General features: G+C 40.5%; 2 protein-coding genes across 5 annotated transcripts in view; one reads left to right on the top strand and one right to left on the bottom strand.

The window, feature by feature from the left end:
* The window catches only part of ncaph2 (non-SMC condensin II complex, subunit H2), a 34,659-nt gene extending 11,946 nt beyond the window's left edge, over window positions 1–22,713 (bottom strand). The window contains exons 1-15 of one of the 4 annotated variants that reach the window (XM_043713890.1): window positions 22,345–22,713; window positions 18,009–18,185; window positions 16,590–16,691; window positions 16,138–16,193; window positions 14,569–14,647; window positions 14,005–14,076; window positions 12,872–12,951; window positions 11,647–11,801; window positions 7,682–7,768; window positions 5,669–5,760; window positions 5,486–5,557; window positions 3,375–3,441; window positions 2,162–2,266; window positions 1,885–1,938; window positions 686–756 (exon numbers count right to left, since the gene is read on the bottom strand). In XM_043713890.1, coding sequence (XP_043569825.1) covers window positions 686–756; window positions 1,885–1,938; window positions 2,162–2,266; window positions 3,375–3,441; window positions 5,486–5,557; window positions 5,669–5,760; window positions 7,682–7,768; window positions 11,647–11,801; window positions 12,872–12,951; window positions 14,005–14,076; window positions 14,569–14,647; window positions 16,138–16,193; window positions 16,590–16,691; window positions 18,009–18,116 — 1,200 coding nt within the window. In that variant the 5' untranslated portion in view covers window positions 18,117–18,185; window positions 22,345–22,713. Of the gene's footprint in view, window positions 1–685; window positions 757–1,884; window positions 1,939–2,161; window positions 2,267–3,374; window positions 3,442–5,485; window positions 5,558–5,668; window positions 5,761–7,681; window positions 7,769–11,646; window positions 11,802–12,871; window positions 12,952–14,004; window positions 14,077–14,568; window positions 14,648–16,137; window positions 16,194–16,589; window positions 16,692–18,008; window positions 18,186–22,340 lie in introns of all 4 variants that reach the window. The other 3 variants (XM_043713888.1, XM_043713887.1, XM_043713889.1) reach the window with 3 other exon arrangements.
* A 149-nt stretch (window positions 22,714–22,862) lies between these two features.
* The window catches only part of lmf2a (lipase maturation factor 2a), a 30,960-nt gene continuing 26,487 nt past the window's right edge, over window positions 22,863–27,335 (top strand). The window contains exon 1 of the mRNA XM_043713886.1: window positions 22,863–23,049. Coding sequence (XP_043569821.1) covers window positions 22,878–23,049 — 172 coding nt within the window. The 5' untranslated portion in view covers window positions 22,863–22,877. The remainder of the gene's footprint in view (window positions 23,050–27,335) is intronic.

The raw sequence follows: 27,335 nt of genomic DNA, 5'->3' as shown, positions 1-27,335 counted from the left end.
ATGGATGGGTGCTTAAGCTAGGACAAATGTTCGGCACAACATCGTGGGCTGAAGGGCCTGTTCTGTGCTGTATTGTTCTATGTTCTATTCTGCATGACCCACTTAAAACAGAATTAAAATATAGCTGCTCCAAGCTCTCCAATTGCAGTTTTCCACTTTTATCCCAAATCTCTCCCTTCTAATTCCATCCCAATTCCCCAATAAATGGATGTAATTATACATACATATTCTAACATTGTCCTCAAACGGCCCTTTTGGCAAATCATTCAGCATGATAATCTTCGTTAAAACCTAACTTCCTCCTTCCTTCTCTTTGTAGCATCTTTAATTTGCGCCCCTAGTTACGGATTCACTGATCTGAGGACAATGATCTTTCACAAATGTACTATTACCAGAAGTGTTCATCAGGTATTGATCAGGAACAGGAAACCTTGGTTGATTTTTCACTTTCTCAAAGCAGTGTCAGACAGCAGTGCCCTGACTGCCACACAAGAACAAATAGTTCAGCACAGACCTGGCTGTGTTGCTCACTTCCTTACTGATCCAGTCAAAACTCTTGCTGTTAATATTCCTCAACTAGTTCAAATGAATTTTTTGCATAAAATGTACCGAAAGACTTTATGAGAGTTTCCCACCATCCACAGGTATTTTTCTCCCTAACTTATGTTTCTCGCCAAACACTTACCATCATTTGCTGATGTTTCCTTTGAGCTTGGAGTCTGTCTTTCATGTATTGCCAGTACAGAACCTCCAAATCTGCAAAGGAAAGAGATCATTTTACAAATTTAAAAAAAAGCTCAAAGCTCCACCCTCACAAGAAACAGTTTTTACTTGATGAGGTCTCTCCCCACTATCAGCCACCCCATTTACAGAGGCTTACTCTGCAGAGAGCCCACCAGTATTGAGCCTATGCACAAGAGGTGTGTATTCTGCCAGTGCCATTCAGCTTCTGACCTCATTAAAGCCTTGGTCCAAAGATGGAAAAGAAAAGCTGAACTGTGGTGAGGTGAGGGTGACTGCCCTTTTCATTGAGGCTGCATCTGACAGCATGTGGCATCATTGAGCCCTAGTAAAACTGGAGTCAATGGGAATCAGTGGTAAAAAAAAGAACACATATACAACTATTCACTCTCTCCACCACCAATGATCAGTAGCAGCAGAGTGTGCTATTTACAAGATGCACTGCAGCAATTCATCAAGGATCCTTAAGCAACACCTCCTAAACATACGATCATCTAGAAGGACAACGGGCAATAAAGGCTGGCCCAGCCAGCGATACTCACAACCTATGATGAAAAATATATTTCAAAACCGTGCACATGCTTTCTTCCATTCTCAGCTATCCAGTCAAAGGCAGAGAGTCACATGCAATGGCTCATCAGCCCACTCTCAAAATTACATTCAAAATCTCCGAGGATCTATATTTGTCCCTCTTGTATTTACTATCTTATCCAATCCCCAGTGACACAATTTAAAAACACATTCTAAGGCTCCTCACATAGCTGACAATAATCAATTGTACCATCTCTCTCAAACCCTCCATTGTCACTGATTTGGCATGCTGCTCATCTAATACCCAAGTCACAATCAGCAGAAATTTTCTCCATTATTATCTCTAGTTCTTCTTTGGTCAGTGTCTGATACATAACCAAATAGTTATCCCATGGAAGTACACATTACTGGTGGTTGCTGAAGGAATGGGTAACTGAAAAGACAATAGTTGCCTCAGTGAAAGAGCAGGGCTCCATCAAGATATGGGCGGTAAGCTCCATAAAACCAACTCACTCCAGGTCTTATATTCAGTAAGTTCAGAGGAAATGTTCTAAATTTACCCACTGATGTACGAATCGAAGCTGATCCCAGACACCCAGCTCTGCCGCTCACCTGCAAACGTTGGGCCTCTTTTCCGATTTTTTGTCTCACTCCATCCACCGTAATCTGGACAGAAGAGAAAAGCAAATGAGAGGTTAAAATAGACAGAAGTGTAGAGAAGATTGTAATGTACAATTACAGTAGCAATGAATCTCATAGTATATATCATATCAATAGTGAACTACACAGTACATTAATTCACCTGGGACTGGCAACGTTAGTGTTACCCACCGCACAAACTTCATAGATTCGGCCAACACAGGGATGAAAAAGGGCAATGGTTACTCACATATCTCAGAGAACCATTTCCCAAAATCTTTCTGTTTTACAAAGGTTTTCCGTTTTCGTTTGCCTCCAGTGATATCAACACGCGCTGGGATAATAAAATGTATTCCTGAAAAATACAAAATCACAGCATCAGGTCTAGGATCTGAATAGGTAACAACAGAAACAACACCCATTACATGTTGCAACCAGACATTCACTTATTCCATGGTTCAACAGCTTGTCAGCTGATCAGTGCGCCATTGTGCTGTGCAGGCAAGGACAGGAGGTCAGAAACCATGAGTCTGGTACGATCATTGGCTTTTACTCAAAATGGGTCAGCAGCAGGGGACAGGCATGAAATTTCAGTTAGGAACCAGAGGACATTCAGCTCTTTAGATTTGCTGCACCATTCAAATTGGACCACAGCTGATCTGCATGCCAAATTCATTCACCTACCTCTGCTCTTAACCCCAGTTTGACTAACATCTGTTAATCTAGGTTAGGAAGAACCAATCAGCTCCCAATAGCAACAAAAGCTCCAGATTTCTACTAGTAATTATTTTAAAATCCCAACATCACTCTTGAAAGGTCGAGCTCTAAATTGCAGACTGTGATCAGCTTCCAATCACTGTCCTGCTGCAAGGTGCCTATGCTATGGCAGACTCAGCTGTACTATCCTTCATGGTTCAATAGAGGTCATCATTCTCAACCCAAGCTCAATGATGAAAACTGGCCAAGTGAGATAGCAGCACGTAACAGGGGGATGAAGTGAAATGTTCTTCATTCTCTCCCCCAATCTAATTATGCCCATCTTCCTCAAACTGTTCAACCTCTGGCACCAGCCGCTGCATTTGCACAACAGAGTTATATTTCAAAACTTAATTCCCAAAACATGCTGCCTTAAGATCATTCTGCTCACGTGAGCAGCAGTTGATGTTTACCACAAAAGGAGTTGAGGCGGGCTATCAAACACACTGCTAAAATTGTCATCATCATCATGATCGTTGTGTTCCTTAAAGTAGATGTCAGCAGGTGGTGTTTCGGAAACAGTGAAAGGTAGAAAATAAATAATGACTCAACTATCATTCAACAATACCATGCCCAACTTGCCCCTTGATAATCCCATTAATATTCCTTGTTGAATCTAAGAAATGTTGCTGGAGTTTAAATCTCTATGCGAGGTTCATTCCTCTTGGCAGAACTAGAGATAGAAGCTGATACATTCACCAGGGTACCTTTCTTGAATGGCTTGTCTTGAGCAGCTTCAAAAGGATCCAGGCTCCTCCAAGGGTTGAGCACTTCCTACAGTGCAAACAGCCAACATTCATTAAAAGAATTAACTTGCATTTATATAGTGACTTTCACAACTTAATGTATAGTTCATATGCAGCATTTAGTAGGGTTGGCAGCTATTTGCAGACAGCAAGATCTAGAAATAGCAATGAGATGTGTGACCAGATTAATTGGTTTTGATGTTGGTTGAAGAATATAGACATCATATCTGACAGCACAACATACCCTCAGCCAGTACAGCACTCCATGAACACTGGCTCTTTATCAATGTCACAGCCTTTCAGCAATACCCTGGAATGTCAGTCTGAATTATAAGTTAAGTTTATGTCCACCAAATTCTCCTTCCTCTATTCTCTGAAAATCTAATGCTCAGGCTAACCCCTTCTAAACTGTCTTAATCTGTCAATCTACGAAATGTCCAGGGCCCTACCATTAGATTTATCTTCACCATTTGTATCATACTTTCTTCCAGAATGTCTCATCACTCTGAATATAGACAGGGTCAATATGATGGGGCAGCAGCTGCTAAAGAAAGTAGTGATGAATTCTTAAAAACTTTACACCTTTGCTGCAAATAAGCTAACAATGAAATCAAGTTCTGACAGAGAATCTTGTCATTTCAGGACAGGTGAGTAACAAGATACGACTTCCTGCTTCCCCACTGTCTCCAAAACAGACACAGGAACATAAAGAGAAATCATGAATAGAGACATTTGGTGTGTTGTGCTCAAACTTTTAAAGATGGTAGGACAGATTAACAAAGCACTTATTAAAAGGTAACAGTAAAATTGCCATATTGACAGGACCATAGGGCTATTCTCTCATCACAGAGAGACCACTGGTGGTGGTTCAACATGACAGTCACTAAAGTCAGGTGAGGGGTGAGGTTAAGGTGGCAAGACTTTCATGGTGACCTCAATCATTGCAGAATTGAACTTGCACTGTTTGTGTCACTCTGCACCACAAACCAATGGTCCAGCCAACTGAGTTAACACACAAAAGTGAGGGAAGAGTGATCTAATTTCAAGTCAGGATGGTGCATTACTTAGAGAGGAACATGAAGTTGGCAGTTTTCACATTTCTGCTGCTTTTGTCCTTTTAGGTGGTAAAGGTCACAGATTTTTCAGGTGCTTTAAGTCGGTCTTGGCGAGTTGTTGCAGTACATCTTTTAGCTGATGCAAGCGAGGGGACTGTCTGTTGGCATAGGGATTGAATGTTAAACGTGTTGGATGGGGTGCTAGTCAAGCATCTGCCTTGTCCTGGACGGTGTCAAGTTTCTTCAATACTTTTGGACATTGATGTCGTGTCTACATTCTGTGCTATCCTCAGTGCTTCTTGCAGGTGCTATTCAACATGAAGGAGTACTGATTTGCCAATTATGACTCGTAGGGTCATGGATCTTTCTCCCAACCTTGTTACCAGTCATGGGCAAGCAAAAAAAAAAAATCAAGATATAGAATAGAATTCCATTATCTGAATGTTGGTAATTCTGCTGAACGACTCAGGTTCTCTTTAGCCATTTCTTTAGCCATGTTTGACCCAAAGCCATGAGATTCCAAGAAGGTGGAAGTCAATGAGCAGCCTTTGAGCCACTCCCTGCCAGTACGAAAGGTATCTAGGACATGTTGCTTAACTCTCAATTTTGGCAAAAGTTCCCAGATGTTATTGAGGAGGGTTTGCAGGTTTGACGGGACTGAGCATGGAGTCATGATGTTCTAATCCAACACTCAGGCTGATGTCAGATGATCTGCATGCTTTTATCCTTTCAGTTTTTTAAGTAGTGGTTTGACACAATGACATGGCTTGCTCGGCCATTCCAGAATACCTAAAGTTTTCATTTAAACAACAACAGATGAAATTAATGGAATTCAAATTCCATTCTCATCTCCAGATAAGACGTAGCCAGATGATTGGCATATTAATCCAATGATATAGACACTGTGTTACTGTACCCAATGAGAAGATATAAATTTTCTGCTGTGATTTCAGACTTTCTGTAATTTTGTTTGAAATGAAACAAAGGAAAACTAATTTTAGGATTTGTTGTCACTACCTTTGTGTGCATTTTGCCAGGCACTGCTGGATCCCTCTTACGCAGGACGTAACCCTGATTTCCAGCCTCAGCCTGCAGGAACATGAAGTGGCCAAATTACATTGACACAAAGAGCTGATAGAGTTTAGTATCACTACACACACACTTACCAATGTTCAGATTCCCATTGTAAACAGCACTCACCGTCTGTTTTGTAATGTGCTCCTGAACCAAATCACCCTCTGCGTAAAGTGGAACAAAACTGCCATCAGCATCACCAACGTCATCATCGATTCCTGTGGGACCCAAGACAAGATCACACGTTGAAGGCATTTAGTTCAGATTATTCTCTCCACCTCTCTATGTTAACAACTAAAACATAAAAAGATTTAGGACTGGGGGGCAGTCAGGGATTACCAATATATTGTATTCCACTTATTTATTAAAAATAACAGCAGTCTTTCCAAACTTAAGCACAGTCCTACCCACTGCCTTACCCATGTCTTGATACAACCCTTTGCCCCAGATACATCCCAATTGTCTTTACCCAACCACTAAACCTACTCCAAACCTTGGTTCACTTGCCAATAGTTTTCAACACTGATCAACCTGACAGCTCTGAGCAAATACAGTGAATCCATGGAACAATAAAGATCAGTAATTGGGAGGGTTTTATATTGCAAGTATCCTTGCTGAGGTTCTGCATTATGTGCCTGAGCACTGTTGCAAAATCCCAAATGTGATTCCTGGCCTGGCCAGGCTGAGCTGTCTGAGGTCAGGCTGCTACAACCAGTCTTAGTGATCTTAAGCTCAATAAGAAGAGCAATGATTGGCAATATGTTCAGCACTGTCCACTTCTGCACTGTCTGTGTATCAATACCTGTTGTACACAGTACAAAGTTCATTCCTGATATCAAGGCAAACAGTTTCTGATACTCAGTAAACAATTACTTGAAAATGTTGCCAGCTTTCAAAATCTGAATTAGAGATAGGCGTTCCAAAGAGGAAGGAAGACAATTGGATGTAACGGAAAAAAGCAGGTTATGCTTAGGCACCCTAGGGATTTGCGTGAATTCAGATAAGAATGCTTACATTCTGCTTATTTAATCAGCAACTTGGCTAGCAACTTTAAATGTAGCCGCACATTGGAAGAGTTAGTTTGCTTGTTTCTCTATATTAGGAGATAAAATCTATTTCCAGTTGTTGACTACAATGGGGAGGCAATGGCTTGGCATAGTTGTAGCATCACTGCTAGCAATCCAATGATAGCTGGTGTAATTTGAATTCAATTAGATCTGGAATACAAAGTTGGACTCAGCAGTATTGCTATGAAACTACCAACGACTGTCATAAAAATCCATCCAGTTCAGGGATCTTTTAGAAGGAGATCTGCCATCTTTACCTGCGACACAAGTTTCCAGATCCACAGCAATATGATTGACTATTAATTGCCCTCTGTAATAGCCTAGCAATTCACTAGATTCAAAAGCAATTAGAAATGTGCAACAAGTACTGGCCTTTCTAGTGACACAAAATGAATAAAACAGAAACAAAGAAAAAAAAAAATTGGAAGTGGTGCTTTCAAGAACAATGTGCAAGTTGATTGAAGCAAGGAGTGATGGGGGCTTATTAGACAGTCAGCTGGTGAATCATGGTGAGATATCTCATCTACAAGACCCTGTTAGATTGAACAGCCTTCTGCAGCAGGTATTTCATTTTGGGTTAGCTGTCTTTAAAAGTGAATAGTATTGATCTTACCCAAAACTGTACTGCTGAGAAAACAGGCAATGTGTTACTATGCCCATTCTGATGCCAGAAGAACTTTCAGTATCCCTTAGCTTGGACAATGTAGAATTATTCAAGTATCTTGCTTGTAAATCACTGAGCTCTGGAATGTTAAGCTGGGATAAAACAAATCTCAGCTGTCAGTCTTCCTTCCTCATGCAAGGGACCAGCAGGTGGCTGGCACCTACAGAACAGTAGGAGACACCACTTTTCAGGTCACACAACTGACAATCTGAATTAGTGTGAAAGAAACTACTGAGATTTCTGCAACACATACCTGATGAAATGCACCACTTGTTTATTTTGCATGAAGTAGTGTGAAATACCAGATTGGTCCGTAAATCCCATGTGGCGCTAAAATATACCGAGCAAAAGAGGCAAAGCAGCAACCCTCAAAAAGGAATGGTTTCCTCTCCAGAGTAGGAGACTTACCCCCTTCTTCCAAGAAGTTCAATACTGGAACTGGAGTTTGACTGTCACTGTTATCCATGCCTATGTCCTTTTGAACATTCTGCAAGTCTGTAAATGATGTGACACACAGTGTAATATCATATTTCTGCTGTGTAACCTGCCTGCGCCTACATCACATGCTTCACCCAGCCTTCTGTGCACACAGCAAGCACTAGCAGCAATCTTTGAAGTAAATAATTATAAGGAGGGCAGATTTCTTTGAAGAATAACATAGCACCAGTAACTATTCAGCCTATCATGTCTGTGCTGGCTCTTTGAAAGATATTTATACTTTAGTCCCACACTACTGTTTTTAACCTTGGCCCTGCAATTTCTTTTCCTCTTTAAATTATTAACTCAATCCCCATATGAAAACTATTGAATTTACTTCCATTACACTTGTAGGTGGTGAATTCTCAATCATAACATAATGTAATGAAAATCTTCTGATGTCTTCTTATTTTTACCAACTTGTGCTCTCTAGTTACTCACTCTGTTGCTAATGAAAACAATTGCTACTGCCACCATCTAAAGCTTTCATAATTTTGAATAACTCTGTTAAATCTCTTAACCTCTCTGCGCTGAGAACAACTAAAGTTGTCCAGTCTCACCACATCAATGATGCCCCTCAACCCTGGAACCATTCTAACAAATTTCTGCACTGTGTAATCCCACTCAATCCATATTCTGCCAAATAAAACTTCTATTTTTGTAACCCCTTTAAAATGGAAACCATCACATATTTCACAAGAAAATTACCAAAATTTGATACAGATTTTTAAGGGGTTAGGACAGATGAACTAAAGCTTGGTCAAATATGGAAACTTTAGTACAGGAAAGAGAAATAAAGAGGTTTAAAGGAGAAAATTCCAATATTTAGGACCTCGACAGTTAAAAGTACTGCCGCAATGATGAAGTGATTTAAATTTGAGACATGCCAGATACCAGAATTAAAGGTGCTGATATCTCAAGAGTTGGGTTGGAGGAAACTACAGAGATAGAGGGGCAAGATCATACAGGGTCTGAAAGCATGGAGAAGAATGTTAAGATTGAGGCTTTACCAGACAGCAAGCGAGTGTAGGTCAGTGAGCAAATGGCTGATTGGTGAAAAGGACCAGATGCAAGTCAAGATACAAAAATCAGAGTTGTGGATGACAAGATTAAAAAAATGTCAAAAATAACAGCTCATCCAGAAGAACACTGGAATACTAAATTTAGAAATAACATAGACCTGATGAGGGTTTCAGCAGTTAAGCCTAGACAGAGCCAGAATTGTGTGATGTAACAAAAGTATGCATACAGTTTATCTGAAACAAAATTACAAGCATATGATCTGGTTCAACATCAGACAGTTGTCCAACAGCAGAATGAAAGTGGTAGTCAAGAAAGAAGAGACAATGACTATTCCCCCCCCCTCCGCCCAATATTTCGCTGGAGAAAATATCTGCTCATCATGCAAAAAGGACTGTTTTAAAATAAATGATTTGAGCAAGGAATTGCTGCACTTTCAAAAAGCAAGTTAATGAAAGTTATTGCAGGTCATTTTTATATTGCTGTTTTGTTCAAGCAGTGGAAGAGGCTGAGTATAGACAGGATGGTGCCAGGGCTGTGCATAAATTGAGGTTCAGGTGGCAATAGCTTGCTGAGCAGTTTCCAAAGTTCTGGTTGACAAAAGCCACCAGCCTCTCAATAATCATCTGATTCACTCCTGGGCAGCTAAACTGTTTGTGAGTGTGCATGATACTGGCAGAAGCCTTTAGATTGCTCCAGGAGCAGATTGTTAGTCTGTCTCTCTTGTAAATTACCTAAAGCCTTTACCTCTCCAGCTGGTGTAAGCTGTAGCCTTTAATAAATAGGCAAGAGTTTTGCAGTTAATATAGCCACTGCCAGTGCCTCCTGCAATAAGTGAAAAGCTGGAGAAGAGAAATTGAATAACAGAAAATCAAAGTTAAAAATAATGCAACACTAGGTCATAGTCCAACAGGTTTACTTGGAAGCAGTAGCTTTTGGAGCACCGCTCCTTCATCAAGTGGTTGTGGGGGTTAAAATCATGCTCAGAGAATTTACAGCCAAAGGAATCCAGTGTCATGGAGATGTGATACTTTGATTTAACTACAAGTGTTTACTGTAAGCAAAATGATCTCAGTAAAGGTATATTGGGGCCATCAAACTGCTTCCCAGCTTTATTCCCCTCCATCCATAGCAACAATGTTATTTTGTCTGTGTGCATGTGTGTGCAGGGGATGTTTATAATAGGGTTAGAGTTTTATCTTGTAGTGGTGTATGTTGATAGTTGTTTACCTGTGGTTAGAATCTATGATCTATAATAAATAGTACTTCTTGTTAACAACCGAAAACTGGTACATGTTTTTCTGCTAGCCTGGATTCATGGGACAGGTAAATAGGGGATTTTGCATACTTTGAATTTTTTTTTAATTTTACAATGACTCTGGAAATGGCAGCACTTGATTTCCAGTGTGCTACCCAGTGAGGTATGACATGCATGATTGTATGTTGGAGAAGCAATCTGAAAAACCAGGACAGTGGAAAGAAAAAAAGAGGTGATGGCGAGATGGAGCCAAGTATAATTGGCATACACATGAAACTTGACTGTGTTTTTGAATGATTTCACTGACGGCAGTTTTTTTCTCCTACTCTCTTGTGGCAGGTGGACATCGCTGGCTAGCCCACCCCTAATTGCCCTTGAGAAGTTGGTGATGAGCTGCTGTCTTGAACCACTGCAGTCCAATTGCTGTAGGTAGACTCAATGCATTTGTAATAGAATTCCATGATTTTGACCAAGCAACAGTGAAAAAATGTGATATATGTCCAAGTTAGGATGGTGTGTCATATGGAGGGGAACTTGCAGGTGGTGATGTTCCTATATATGTGCCATCCTTGTCCTTCTAGGTTTAAGTGGTCATGGGTTTGGAGGGAGTTGTCTCGATCTTAGGCTATGGACTAAATAAAGAAAGGGGTCAAGTACAGCAGTGAGAAGAAGGTGGAGTGTTGTGCCAAATTCTAAGTTTATGATCTCCCCCAACACTCCCAACTTGTTGAAGTTGATCCCACGCTTGATTATACCATCACTCTCTTACAGAGGGAGAAAGTCATAAACAGTTGTATTAATAATGCTAGACAAGTTCCATCTTAAATGGTGTTTGACTGAGGGTACCAACACACAGGTTGGATCTTCAGAGGGTTAGAACGGTCAAAGGGTGATCACAGGTCTCCAGAATTTTAAACTTAAGAAAATCAAGGTGATTTAGTTACAACAGTGGAGCTATTAAACGATCTAGTTGAAGTTTTTTTTTTATTATCACAGAACCATTAATGCTTACCAGGACAGAAGGCCAAATGGCTCATTTTGCTTGTTGTGGATCTCTAGCGGATAAACTTTGAGCTAATGGCAGGGTCCTATTCACTTCCCCAAAGCCCTCGTTGCCTCTTAATATAATACTAATGCTACTTCTTGCAGTCACTTCATAATTCTGTATTAGCCCTTAAATAAACCCACAGCCTCACTCTTTCCTTGTGTTAATCCCAAACCAATCCCATTGCTCCACTCTTTCCAGAGCTGTGAAATTTCCTGTTTTAAGTATTATTCCACTTTTTTTGAAAAGACAAAATGGTTTCCATTAAACAAATACCCATGGCAAATCTTTTTGTGCTCCAGTGTTCAGCATGGTGCAAAGTTCAAATTACAGGTGTCATGGTATATAATGGAGAGAATCATTGGGTCTAAGGACAATACATAACACTTAACATGTGAGTCAGCAACAAGCCTGACATAAAAGGAACGTAGGTCAGAGTGGTGGCATAAAAGGAACAACAGCTATCCAATCAGACAATCAAGCTGCAAGATATAGAACACATTCAAACCTCATTCTCAGCAAGAGTTGCAATGAAATAATGAGCAAACTATTCATTAGCACACACTTAATTACCATTCCTATTGTATTTCGTGTTGCCTTGCTGTTGCCTGTGCAGATAGCTCATCGGTGACACACTGGCCAACTCTAACATGAATGCACCTGTGGCATGAGGGGTACAAGTATTCATTCGGAAATCCTTGCGGCTGCCAAGGATCTCTCCTCTCCGGCTACAGTGAAATGAAAAACCAAATTAGGTTAGTAACTGAGGACAGAACACTTGCATTTTCTTCTAACTGGTGTCTCCTCCCTTGCCCAAGCCCCTGCCATGATCCAGTTTGCATGAAATAGAAGAAATAGACCATTCATCCTCTCAAACCTACTCTGCCATTCAATAAGATAATGGTTGATCTGTGTGCGTATTTTGAAATCCACATTCACATCCACCACCAATGTCTCTCTACTTCTGGAATGGAGAGAAAGGCAAGACAATATCAACACCAAAACCAAATAGGAAGATACCTAATCCAAAACCTCATCCTAGTCCAAGCATCACCCAACATCATTTGTATTTGTACAGTTCACCAGGTCGGTTTATTATGCTTACTGCTTTTCATTAACTTGAATAGACAACAAAGTTTATCATTGAAGGTAACCTGCAATCTTCCTACTCCACATTACTCAGTGTTGCACTAGTTAACTTATAACTAGTTAACATCTGCCTCCAAACTCTGGGATATAGCCTCAGACCTTCTTGATAATTATATGGTGTTGATAATTATAGCTCACCTGGCTATGAAACATTCAACATGAACACATCCCAAATCTGGGAAAGCTGCTGTTCTCAAAGAAGTGAAACATTTCAGTGTTGGAAAATGAAGCAAGATTCAAGCTGGGACTCAATGTCAGGATCAAATATCCCCTTGAGATAGAATGCAAAGAAAAGCTGTCTATGCAATCCTGCCAAACATTTCCTGGACAGTTTTAGCATGTGTCAGATATAAAACAAGTCTCAAGTAACTAACTCCAGACTCAGAAGCATATCTGTACTTTGAACTGTGACACCTCCATTTCTCCCGCCAAGTTAGTATTGAGTAACAGAGCATTACTCAATTTGAGTCCTTCACAGCAACCTGAATAAATTTGACTGAAGTTTTCAAAAACCAAGTTGCTGGCAGCTAACAGCCTTTCAAATTAGTTTGTTGGCGCACATTGACTGGGTCTTCCACTCTCTGTATTGCACCCACTGACGAGGTGCCTGCCTTTCTTTTCTGTGTGCGTGATACAGCAAATTCCATACCTCAAGAGAGGGTTGTTCTTTTTCTCAATTTCTTCTAGCGGTACCAGTGCCATCGGTGTTAATGGGATGATGTTCACAACCTGTAGCATCAAGGTAAATCCGCAAGGGCAGTCAGTCAGATTAGTTATAGAGTCATAGTTAGCTTCTAAAACTCATTCTTCCAATTTAGCTTCCTGCCACTTCAGTCCAATGCGACCTCAATGTATTCCCCCACTTTCAATACAGCTCCGCTCCTCTGAAATACCCAAATACCATCTCTGCCATCACCACTTCCCAGCCTCCATTACTCATTGCAGCTCTTTACTTGATCACTTTTTGAAGACTCCCTGCTACACTTTGCCGATTCCTAGCTATCCCATATTGCCTTGGCCTGGCCTCAAGTCTTTGGCTTATTGTCATCATCACTTTCTATCTCATGCAAATTATCCAGCAATCTATGGATCCAGATATCAACTTCCTTTTGAATTTTAATTCCAAATCTCTTTGGTCCAAACACAACACTATCAAAATCTTTAATTTCTGTGATGATGCCTGATGTTGAATTCCAGCCTTTACTCAGCGTTAAGATTGCAGTGAGCAGCACTGCGGACAGAATGATAACCGATTATGTTAACCGGAGTACCACATTGCATTGTTGAAAATCTAAGGAATCACAAATAAAGACACAAATACGAAACAGGAGCAGAAGTAGACCATTCTGCCATTGAGCCTGCTCCACCATTCAATAAGATCATGAATTATCTATATGTATTTTCAATTCCACATGCCTATCAATCCTCTATAACCCTTAAGTCCCCTTCCTCACAAGAATCTATCCAACTTGATGTTAAAAATATTCAATGACCCCATTTTCTGAGGTGGGGCGGGGGGTTGCTTCATCTGTAAGAACACTTCTTTTAAAACAGTGTCATCCAGCTCACAAGATAAAAACATTCTTTCCACATCCAACTTGTCAAGTCCAATCAGAATCTTATACACTTCAATCAGGTTACCCCAGTGGAACCATACCCAGCTTGTCCAACCTATTTCTCATAAAACAACATATATCAATCTCGTAAACTTCCTCTAAATTGTCTCCAACATATTTACATCCTTCCTCAAATAAGGAGATCAGAACTGCACACAATACGTACATTTGAACTGTGACCCTCCTGCAAATCAATGTTGATTTTTGATGGACACTCAATATCATCAAGAGACAAAAACTGAAAAGCAAGAATTACAGCAGTTAGTGATATCTAACATGGAAATTAAGAAAATTCAAACATTGTTTATACAGCAAATAACATACACCAGAGCAATGACTGTTATCATGTTGGAATGGGAAAGTACATCAGGCATGAACATATATGTCACAGAGCTATATGATCCTTGAAACAGGGCTCAACATAACTCCCAGGGATATGTATATAGTATCGGACTTAAACAACTTCAGGAATTTACTATTTGCTTATTTTGACCATACAAAGTAATTAATTCCTTTCAGCTTCAGGTTCAATTTAACATCATTTATCCCTGGTCCCCCTTCACCAATGTTTTGATCTTATGGAACAGCTTGCCAACATAACAGTCACAGCATATGGATCTACTCAACAGTTGGCAATATGCAAATACAAAACTTATTATTTTGTTCAATCGTTCATATCTAAGTAATTTCAGTGTTAATGAATAATAAGTCCTGAGTCAATGTTCCTTACTTCCCAATCCTTGTCATTGGCCAAAGACACATCATTATCTGTACCATCCGCAGCAATGGATGTAGCTTTTTGATTCCGTCTATAACAACAAACATAAAAAGGACTTTTACAACCATTTTGACAAAAGTACCATAAAAGCAGGTTTACTTGGAGAAAGTTGACAAATCTACTCCTCTGTCTAATGATAACACAAATTGTTACTTGTTGTTACAGTCTTTTAGTAACACAGACTATTACTTAGTGCCATCGCCATAGATTCCTAATAATGTGGAAGCAGACCATTTGGCCCAGCCAGTCCACACTGAACCATCAAAGGGCATCCCACCCAAATCCATTCCCTACCCTATTCCTGCAATTCATTTGGCTAATCCACTTAGCCTGCACATCCCTGGACACTAAGAGCAATTTACCACAGCCAATTCACCTTACTTGCACATCTGTAGGAGGAAACCAGAGCACCCGGAGGAAACCTATGCCAACATGGGGAGACCACACAGACAGTTATCCAAGCCTACAATCAAACCTGGCTCTCTGGTGCTGTGAGGCAGCAGTACTAACCAGTGAGCCACCCCAAAGCACAGACTGTTACTGGTTGCTACAGTTCCACAGAGGTACTGATGTAATACACATTATAGCACACAATCTATTTAACGTGTGCAGTACTTCAGTTAGTGTGAAATGATTTTATTATGAATTTTAACATTTCTGTAATAATTTAGTACATCACTGGGTGCGATGCTCCTGCAGTAACTTACTGCTTAGCTGGATAATCCTGCAACAAAACAGAGTATGGCATCTGTATAATTAGCTTGTTTATTATCAAACAATATTCCACTAGGTGTAATACTTTAGAATGATAGAATCCCTACAGTGTGGAAACAGACCATTTGGTCCATCAAGTCCACACAGATCCTCTGAAGAGTATCCCACCCAAACCCATTCCCCTACCCTAGTAATCTACATTTCCCCTAACTACTGCCCCTAATCTACACATCCCTGAACACTATGGGGAATTTAGCATGGCAAATTCACCTAACCTGCACATCTCTGGACTGTGGGAGGAAACCGGAGCACCTGGCGGAAACTCACGCAGACACGGGGAGAATGTGCAAACTCTACACAGACAGTCGCCCGAGGCTAGAATCGAATCCGGGTCCCTGATGTTGTGAGGCAGCAATGCTAACCACCAAGCTACCATGCTGCCCCACACGGGCAAGTAGCATAATCTTGTTGTATACATTATATAATAGACCATGCAATACTGAGTGTAGTAATCTTATATATACAGGGTACTTGGCATAAAGTTTCTAAAGGCATTCAGCACAGTCAGTGTTTGCTTAGTTATTACAAGGATTCTTTACAAAAACAGAAATTGCAGGCAAAATTCTACAGGTCTGGCAGCACCTATGAAGAAAAGCAGAGTTAACATTTCAGGTTAGTGACCCTTCTTCAGAACCCAAAATCTTAACTCTGCTTTATTTCCACAGATGCTACCAAATCTACTGAGTTTTCCAGCCATTTCTGTTTTTGTTTCCGATTCACAGTTTGTTGTTTTGTTTTATTCTTTACTTCTTGTTGGAGATCAGGTCCAGCGCCTGGAACACCAGAGAATGCAGATATTCCACCTGTGTAGAAAGGAAAAACATCCTCAGACTATTCAATCTCATCAATTCCACAAGTCAGTTGGCAGCAGTCTGGAAAATTCCTGAGCTGTTATCAGACAAACATCCACATACAACCAGGTCTGATATCTTTCCAAACTCTGCAGTAACTACATACATTTTGAAAGATTTTCTTTTCCTCTTGAGCACGTTTCGTCATCTTAGTGGAATAATTAAGGATCTAAAACGAGCAGTGATCAGCTTCCAGGCTTTTCACCTCAAACCAAATTTCTACCAATCACCCTGTCCCAATTATCCCCCAGACCCATTTGCCCTTTTTCTCTACCAGGCCCAGCCACGTGTACACTCAGCCCACACCAGACCTTCATCCCATTCAGCAGAGGATGGCAAAAAACAGACCTTCCTGCTGTAAATACATGCCGAGCCTTGGATCAAAAGTGCAGCTTCTGCAAAGTTCATTGTTGTCTTCCCATCATCGAAGGAAATGCAGATCTGGTCCAACTGGAAAAGACAGACAGAGATATTTTCTAATCAACTTGGTCAAATATGCTGCGTGTGGCCGAAGCTTGGGTCTTCTGGACCAGGGGTATGGACCCTGCCGATATATTACAAGAGCCCCGCCGAGAGAAAGAGATTGTCGCAAAGGTTTCACAATGTAACTGCAGCCAAAAGGATAGAAAGTTGATTGACAAAAAGGGAACAGGAATCAGTTAACTGAACAAAACTCAAAAGTTGGAACTTTGTTTATCCCTAGAGCCTGCTCTATCAAACAAAAGTTGGAAGTGGGATACTCCAGGGGTCTATTCCAGATAAAGATGTTTAAATTATTAGAACGTAGATAAATGCAGCAAAAATTAACAGCTAAGAAGTTGGCTGATCACTAACTGAAATTGCCAGGAGTTCAAAACAAGATTTGCAACAAAATAAATAAAATAAAATCATTGTTTACATATTTCAAACATCTTTTAATTAAATAAATTGACTGTACACCTTTTGAGTAACATTTCTACAGACACCAATGACACTTTCCCTCCAGAGTTATTTGTTGAAGAATATGTCAAATAGTTTGACAGACATAAACTCTGGGAGGTAAAGTGTATTTTGAATCCACAAGTCTGTGATAAAAATGCCTCATCACTTAAGAGGTAAAATAATTAAGAATGGGAACATTTTGAAATGTTGGATTTGCGATTTTATATCTGTGATGAATAATGTTCATAAATCGCTATCATTCCTTAACACTCCACAGAATACAGGCTCAGTTTATTTAATCTCTTCTCAGTGGACAATCCCTCCAATTTAAGAATTAGTGGTGAAGCTTTGCTGCATTTCCTTTATGGCAAGTACATCCTTGTTTGGGTCCGGAGACCAAAACTGTACACAATACTCCAAGTGTGGTCTCACCAAGGTGCTACATAATTTCAATAAGACATGTACTTCTATACTTAGATTATTTTGAAGTAAAGGTCAACATACCATTTACCTTAATTGCTTATTGTACATGCATGCTAATTTGAACAAGAGTACATAACTTGAGGTCCAACACTTCCTAACCTCCCATTGTTCAAGAATTACTCTATTTTTATTCTTCCCAGACACATTCTCAGATTTGCCCACATTGCATACCATCTGCCATACTTTTGCCCGGTCATTTCACTTTTTTCCAATTCCCAATTAAGCATCTTTGCTTCCCCCTTACAACTCTTACAACCACAGGTTTTTTGGGTCAAACCAGAAAGAATTAGTGAGAGGGAGATAAGCAAAGAGAAATTAATCATGTCACAAGAGACCAAATAATTTAGCATACAAAGTTGTCACCTCTTCTAGATATTCCCCCAGCTGAGATGCCACATCAATCTCCCAGTTCTTTGTCAACTCTCTAATGGGCTGAAGGAGATGTGTGAATCGTGACTCAACATCCTCCATCTTTGACCAAGCACAGAACCCTTGAGGCAAGGAGTTAAAACAGAAGTACTCAGCAGATCAGGCAGTCATCTGTGGGAGAGAAACAGTTAATATTTCAGGTCAATTATATTTCATCATCAGAACACTAGAAATATGGAGAATCTGCAATAGTGTCACAGGGTTGGGGGATACAGCTATTTGAACGTAACAATTCATTTTACAGAAGAATCTCCATCTATATAAAATAGCAATTTCCTTTTCGTTTGTCACTTTCCTGACAAAATGAAAAAGATAAAACTTTCAGTGTATGAGAAAAGCAACTAACAGGACTGGTAATATCAAATATTAAAATGTAATGAAAAAGATTTGCTACAGGAGTATAGGTAGGTAGGTACCTGACTGGAAGGTGCTTAGAAAAGCACAAACTATAAACCATACAGAATTACAACACAAACAGGTCCATCTAATCCAGTTAATTCTATTGGCGTTTATCCTCTACACAAATAGTACTTTAATCCAAATCATGATTTCGTAAGAAAACTCTGAAATCCAGGGATGCTTCATAAGCAATTCCTACTTCTTTCCTAGGTGAATCATGAAGGTGGAACTTCCAGATAGTTGGTGGTAGTCGGTCAGTATCCAAGTACAGGTTGCCAGTACGTGTAGAGTCAAAACTCTGCCACGGTTTAGAGTCAGGGCACTTGGTCCCAATTTCCATTATTGACTCCTGGAGGTTTGCTATAAGCTGAATGTGACATCCTTTCCCAAACATCACTGGGTAAGTGTGTCTCAGCAAGTATCAAGGATGGATGTTACTGGACTCACCTTCAGGATCTTCAGGGCACAGGTTCAGAGATAAGATCACAAACTACAAGCAAAATGACAAGTCACAATCTCTCATTTTCTAGACTTCAGCATCGTTGCCTATTCCTGCTCATTTTTTGTCATGTTCTTATGGATGAACTGATATCATTCATTATCAGACTTTTGAATGGACCTTTCATATATTAAAGGTGATCTTTCTCTACAGCTTTTCTGTTAGCCACCAGGATACACGAACACCAGCTAGCCACAAAAAGACACGATTCTCTCTCTCTCTCTCGTAGCCCTACACACAGATGAAAAAAGCCACCATTTCGACTGGGACAACACATCTATCCTGGGACAGGCTAAGCAAAGGCATGCCAGAGAATTCCTAGAGGCCTGGCACTCCAACCACAATGCCATAAATAAACACATAGATCTCGATGCCATCTATCAACCCCACAGAAAACGAACAAGAAATGACATCACCACAAACCCCAGACATCCAGGAGAAAGATATAAATAGAAAGCAGGAGACAACAGCTTCGCTTCACTTGGAGGTCGCCACTGATGATGTTACCTAACCAGGTAATGAAATGTCTGGATATCAAACCTACATCTCAGCGAGCAAACCTACACCCTAAAGCTTTTCTGTAGCTGTAACACTATATTATGCATTCTGTTCTATTACCTTGAGGTACTTATATAAAAGGTACGATTTGCCTGTGTAGTACATAAAACAATATTTTTCACTGTATCCAAGTACATGACTATAATAAATCAAATCAAACCCCAGGACATCAGCAATAGACAGTAAACAATCTGCTTGCAAAAACCTTCAAAAGAACTTTTCAAACATCTCCTATTTGAGGTAAGATGTTTGTTTAAAAACAATACATAATCAAAGCATAATGGAACAAGCCAAGAAACTACTAATCATCAAACCTAGAAATCGTTACTGCAGCAAGAGAAGTGAACAAATGTGCCAGGAGAGAAGAGACATCTTTGAGAAAGAAAGGTTAAAAATAAGGTTATTTCAAACATTTAAAACAGATCTCACACTGTTTCATCTAGCCAATACTACCCCAGGGAGAGATCCTAACAGAAGAAATGCAAAGAATACATAGGGAATATGCAATTCAGTTCCTTCCCCTTTCCTGGAGTACATTAATCAGTAATTTGTTGCCACTGCCAATGCATTTATGGTTTATATAGCATACAAAAAGACTATTGGGAAGCTTTTAAACACTTAAATAAATTCTCATTATTGAAGTTAAAGTCTGTCATCCAAGTACATTATTCAGACACCAATAATACAATAACAATGAAGGTTATACGATAGAATTAAATAACCTGGTTTCTGGCGAGATATCAGTCCTCCTGACTGTTCTGAATTCTGACCTTGAAGAGCTGTTCCACAGACATTCAAATTAAGAGCAGTGGGCCATTCAACACCCCTTGCAGCTGCTCCTATCTACACTTACACCGTTTGACTAATGGAGTCATACTGTTCTGAAACAGACTCTTCGGTCCAACTTGTCCATGCCATCTTGACATCCTAATCTGACCAAGTCCCATTTGACAACACTTGGCCCATATCCCTCTAAACTGTTCCTAGTCATGCACCCACCCAGATGCCTTTTAAATGTTGTAATTGAACCCATCTCCACCACTTTCTCTGGCAGCTCATCCGATACATGCTCGTTGCAAAATGGTCACCCCTCAGGTCCTTTTTAAAATCTTTCCCCTCTCACCTTAAACTGATGCCCTCTAGTTTTGGACTGCCCCATCCTAGGGAAAAGACTTTAGTTATTTACCTAACCACACTCCTCGTGATTTATAAACCTGAAAGAGACCACACCTCAGCATCCAACACTCCAACCTATTCAGAATCTCACTACAAGGCCCAAAAGCCCAACAACGTCTCTTCTTCCTCAGACGGCTGAGGAAATTTGGCATGACAGCAAATATCCTAGCCAACTTTTATAAGTCCGCCATCGAGAGCATTCTGTCTGGATGTACACTACCTGGTATGGCAACTGTATCATTCAAGATCGGAGACGGTTACAGAGAGTGGTGAACTCAGCCCAGACAATCACAAAGACCAATGTCCCATCTATAGAATCCATCTACCAGGCCCGCCATCAAGGAAATGCTACCAGCAGTGTCAAAGATCGATTCCTGGCAATGCTTTTCTACAATCTCTACCATCGGGGAGAAGGTACAGAAGCCTGAACATAACGCACCAGAGCCGGTTTCGTAACAGTTTCTATCCTACTGTTGTTAGAATACTGAATGGACTCACAAACTCTTAACATTCACCTGTACCTGTGTTTTTGTTTTGCCACTGTTACCTAGTTAAGTAGCATAGATAAGTAAATATGTGATCTGCCTGTATTGCTAGCAAGGCAAAGCTTTTCACTGTGCCTCGGTATACGTGACAATAAATTTAATTCAATGTCATCACACAAATTCTCAAGTTCAAGCAAGTTACTTGTAAAACTTTACTTTTTTGGGCAGTCAAGAATATATTTAACACAGCCTTAAAAATATCCAATAACCATACCTCCACTGCTTTCACAAATTAATGACCTGCTCAGGAAAAATATTTCCTCAATTTTCATTTTAAATGAGAAATCTTTTACTTTTGTTTCCACACTGTAAGTAATCTAATCTAATCTAATCTAAATTGTGTTCCCTAGTCAGAGTCTCTCATCTTTTCATCATTCAGAATTTTACAAATTTTAACAAAGATCCCCTCTCATTCTTCTAAACTCCAAAGTACATAAGCCGCACCCCATACTTTCATCATTTCAGGAATTAATTGAGTGAACCTTCTCTACTCTTTCATTATTTCTTCAGGTGACCAAACTGTACACAACACTTGGTCTCACCAACTTTAATGAAATTGCCCGATATGTACGTACCACGCACTTTGCAATAAATGACAGTAGGAGAAAGTGAGGACGGCAGATGCTGGAGATCAGAGCTGAAAAATGTGTTGCTGGAAAAGCGCAGCAGGTCAGGCAGCATCCAAGGAGCAGGAGAATCGACGTTTCGGGCATAAGCCCTTCTTCAGGAATTCCTGAAATGTCGATTCTCCTGCTCCTTGGATGCTGCCTGACCTGCTGCGCTTTTCCAGCAACACATTTTTCAATAAATGACTGTATTCTATTCTGACATATCGCTTATTTTTCCTCTTATATTGCATTATTAAAGACAAATTGGCTCTGACTGTTGCCACCATAAAGTAAACCAGTAACTGCAGTAAACACGAATAGTTCAATCAGACACTGTAGGGAATAAAGTAGTAAGTGACTGAACCAGAACAAAAGAGACTAAAAGGAACATCAATACAATCACAGAAATCTGAAGAAATTAAATTATAATTAACAGAAAAAAATGCAGAGGAGATTCGAACTGACACTGACAAGCTCAGACTCACCCCCCACCGAAGAACCGTGTCTAGATACGTTCCACTCTCCTAAAATACCAGTATTGTGAATCCTGTTGTCTGAATATTCCTCTCTTTGATAATCTTATTTTTCTTTTTTTGAGGCTCGCGCCATTTTTTATTTTACCCGCGCAGGTTCAAACCCATGGTGGCGCATGCGCGGCACGAACCCAACTACCCGTCTATGGGTGAGGAAAGAAAAACAAAGTATGAAAGAATTTCCTTCGAAATAAAACCTGACAGATAAACTTTAAATATTTGTTTAAACTGCCACTTTGTTTTGGTAGATTATTTTTTAAAATGGTAACGGATGATCTCCCCTCCCGATTTGATGGTACAAGCTGCAAATGCAGAAGGACGGCGACGATTTAGAGCAATCCATTGCGAGAACAGGGAAGATAAACTTTTTAAAAGTTCTTAAAGTCAAAAAAGCTGAAGACCGTGGCTAGTCTGGTTATTTGTTTAAAATAGTTGTCACTATATTAACTCGTGGCCCAGCCTGGGCTATATTGCGCGTTATTATAATGGAAGGGATATGGATTGAACCTAATGATTCCCCCCGCAGTGTTGACTGTGGTTGTGTCCAGGCCTGCAGCTTCAGGATGGGGGAGATCGGGTTGGCGCGGGGAGCCTTCCTCTGGGGCATGGTGGCTATTTACTTGTGTGCATTCACCTCACTTTATGTACAAATCCCAGGTAACAGTGGTGACCCGTCATTCTGTGGGTTTTAAAAGGTCTGTCTCGGTGAAGGGTGTACTTTGTTGGCGGGTGGGTGGGTGAAGGAGCCTCGTGGAGAAGGCAGAGGTGTGGTTAGTGGAAGGAAACCGAGTGAAGTGCAATAAATGGTTTAGCTCCGAAACAACATCAAGAATGTGGCGATGTTGGCTGTGAGATTGGAAAGCGTTGGTGCCGTCATGTTGACCGGGTAGTCCCCTGTGTTTATGAGCTGGTACAGTTTAGACTTTGGTCTGGTGGTTCACAGCAAACACTGCAGATACTGAACATCTAAAACAAACACAGAATGCTGGAGAAACTCGGGTCTGGTAGCATATGTGAGGAGAGGAATAGAGATAACGTTTCGAGTCCGGTGTGACTATTCTTCAGGCTCTTATGGCTACGTTGGTGCGAACCTCCAAATGTGCAGTATGTACACAGGGAATAATGTTTTGGAAATGACAGTTGCAGTGAATTCAACTGAAGCCATTCCATTATGTGCACTATTCGTTACAGAGGTCCAAAAAGGACCATCTTCTCCAGGGCAACCAGGAATGGGCAATAAAGGCTAGTAAAACCAGCATCCCATGAATGTTTGTCTTAAGTAAGAAGCCCCCACTGCCAATTTTCTTCCCATGTCCATGAACCTCATGAGTGCACTCTCCCACCGCCTTCCCCCTTATTCTTCCATTCCGTCTCTTTTCAAGAGAAGCCCAAGCTTTCAAAATAAAAACAAACTGCTCAAGAAGTGTTGAAAGGGTTCAGAAAAGATTTACAAGGATGTTGCCAGGGTTTGAGCAAGAGGGAGAGGCTGGGTCTACTTTCCCTGGAGTGTTAGAGGCTGAGGGTTGACCTTATAGGGGTTTATAAAATCATGAGGGGCATGGATAGAATGCATACCCAAGGTATTTTCCCCAGACTGGATAAGTTCAAAATTATTTAGCACAGGTTTAAGGTGAGGGGGGAAAGATTTAAAAGGGTCCAAAAGGACAACTTTTTCTTGCAGAGGGTGGTGAGTATATGAAATGAGCTGCCAGAGGAAGTGCTGGAAACTGGTACAATTACAACATTTAAAAGGTATCTAGTACATGGACAAGAAGGGTTTAGAGAGATACAGGCCAAATGCTGGCAAATGGCACTCAATTAATTTAGGATATCTGGTCCGCATAGATGAGTTGGACTGAAGTGTCTGTTTCCATGCTGTACATCGCCATGACTCTAAGAAAACCAGATCTGGCAGTGTCTATAGAGAGAGAAGAGCGTACTGTCTACAAATGATGTCAGACATGCTGATTTTCTTCAGCACTTTCAACTTCTATTTCCAATCTCTGACAGCTGTAAGATTTTTGAGTGTGAAACCTTACCCCAACATCATTTCTATCTCTAATTTTTAACTGGTGTGCTTAAGAATTTGAAGTTTTCATTTGATTGCGTAGTTTTCCTGAATCAGCTGCCAGTGGGAACAATGGATCAGCAGTCAGAATGTTGTACTTCTCATCAGTTGCAAGGTTAAGATTCTGAATCATAGCATCCTTTGGACTCCATTCTGATCAGACAGTAGCTGTAATTGGGAGAGATCAGTATGGGTCTGTGATTAGGCTGTCAGCTAGGGCTTTGTCCCGCTCCTATCGACAAGATATCCCAAAGCACTTTCAAAATATAACCATTGTGGTAAAGGAAACACGTCAGCCAATTAACAAGCAGCCAGATCTGAAAAGCAGTGATTTTCTGTACTCATGTTGTCCTTTGCCTTTTCTTGGAATTTTTTTTTGTCACTGGCCAATTGTAGGGATGATAAAGGCTATTAATAGGGACGTAGAATGCAAGAGCGCAAAGATTATATTGAAACAAGTCAGAATGTGAAATTCATATCTGTGGAGAGAGAAACATTTGGAGTCCAATATGATTCATGGATTAGAAAGTATTAACTCTATTTCTTCAGCCCTTTTGTTTTTGTTTCAGATTTCCAGCATCAATATTTTACTTTTACTTGAGATTATATTGAACTTGCATAAGGCACTAGTTTGGCCTCAGTTGGATTACTGTGACAATTTTCTGGTGTCGCGGTTTAGGAAGAATGGGTTGGTTTGCTTAGTTGGCTGGATGGCTGGCTTACAATGCAGTGTGACCCCACCAGTGTGGATTCATTTGCGTACAAGCAAGGTTACTGTGAAGGTACCAGCTTCTCAACCTCTCCCTTTGCCTGAGACATGTTGATCTTCAGGTTAAATTCACGACCAGTCATGTCTCTCTCATGAGAGAACAGTCCTATGGTCCTCTAAGACAATGGTGATTTTACTTTTGAGGGAGGATGTGAAGGCATTGGAGACTCTGAGCCTTAGGAGGTTGATTCCACTGCAATTAATTTTGGTTATGAAGACAGATTGAAGAAGTTAGGACTGCTTCCTTTGGAGAAGGGAAGGATAAGAGGAGATCTGATAAAGGTATTCAAAATCGCGAGGTATCTGAACAGAATTGATAGGAAGAAACTGTTTCTCCTTTTGAAATGATAAAGAAAAAGAGGGCACGGATTGAAGTAATTGTTAAACAAGAAAAATATGGGGAACAGCATTTGCAAACAGCAAGTTGTAAGGGTCTGCAAAGGACTGCCAGGAGAGTGGTGGAGACTGTTTCAATCAAGATATTCAAGAATTAAATTTTATTATTTTGGAAGGGAATGATGTACAGGGTTACACAGAGTACACTGGAAAATGTCACGAGGTGAAATGCTTGTTGGAAATACATGCACATACACTGACATTCTTCTGTGATCTTATCCTAAGGCCAATTTTATTAAAGTTATTAGCTTCACTGAATTTTTTGAGGAAGTATTACAATTTATTAATTTTGGGGAAGCTTTTGACAAGTTTCTAATGCAAAGTGGCCATAAAAGTAAAAGCCATAAGATGCGATTTGGCAAAAGACTGGAAACAGCTATTCAAGGATAAATCAGTCTTAGAACAGTGAGAAGTATACATGGAGGATTTGGCACAAATACACTCCGGTAGAGATTACATTAGATTAGATTACTTAGAGTGTGGAAACCGACCCTCCGAAGAGCAACGCCACCAGACCCATTCCCCTACATTTACCCCTTCACCTAACACTACGAGCAATTTAGCACGGCCAATTCACCTAACCTGCACATCATGCTGTAAGGTTGAGTGAAATAGGGGTTGATGGGAAGGGTGAGAGCAGTAACAAATTAAAAATACTATGCATGAATGCACGAAGCATTAGATATAAGATGGATGAGCTTGAGGCTCTTTTGGAAATTGGCAGATACGATATTGTGGGGATAACTGAGACGTGGCTTCAAGTGGACAGGGCCTGGGAAATGAATATTCAAGGCTACACGTGCTATCGTAAGGACAGACTGACGGGCAGAGGGGGTGGGGTGGCCTTGTTGGTAAGGGAGGATATTCAGTCCCTTGCGCGGGGGGACCTAGAGTCAGGGGATGTAGAGTCAGTGTGGATAGAGCTGCGAAATACTATGGTAAAAAGAGCCTCTTGGGAGTCATCTACAGGCCCCCAAACAATAGTCCTGGTGTCGGATGTAAGTTGAATCAGGAGCTAAAATTGGCCTGTCGCAAAGATGTTACTACAGTTATGGGGGATTTTAACATGCAGGTAGACTGGGAGAATCAGGATGGTATTGGACCTCAAGAAAGAGACTTTGTGGAGTGCCTCAGAAATGGATTCTTAGAGCAACTGGTGCTGGAGCCGACCAGGGAGAAGGCAATTCTGGATCTGGTATTGTGTAACGAACCAGAATTGGTCAGAGACCTCGAAGTGAAGGAGCCATTGGGAAGTAGTGACCGTAATACATTAAGCTTCAATCTGCAATTTGAGAGGGAGAGGGTACAGTCGGAAGTAACAGTACTTCTGTTCAATAAAGGGAACTATGGAGCTATGAGGGAGGAGCTGGCCAAAGTTCAATGGTGCAATACCTTAGCAGGGATGACCATGGAGGAACAATGGTGGATATTTCTGAGTATAATGCAGAAGTTGCAGGATCAGTTCATTCCTAAAAGGAAGAAAGATCCCAGGAGGAGGCATGGGCGGCCGTGGCTGACGAGGGAAGTTAAGAAACATATAAAGTTAAAAGAGAAAAAGTATAACATAGCAAAGATAAGTGGGAAAACGGAGGACTGGGAAGCTTTTAAAGAGCAACAGAGGATTACAAAAAAGGAAATACGCAGAGGAAAAATGAGGTACGAACGTAAATTGGCCAATAATATAAAGGAGGAGAGTAAAAGCTTTTTTAG

This window comes from Chiloscyllium plagiosum, chromosome 23 (assembly GCF_004010195.1).
Source record: "Chiloscyllium plagiosum isolate BGI_BamShark_2017 chromosome 23, ASM401019v2, whole genome shotgun sequence".
Classification (NCBI taxonomy): Eukaryota; Metazoa; Chordata; class Chondrichthyes; order Orectolobiformes; family Hemiscylliidae; genus Chiloscyllium; species Chiloscyllium plagiosum.
This window is presented reverse-complemented; position numbering and strand designations above follow the sequence as displayed.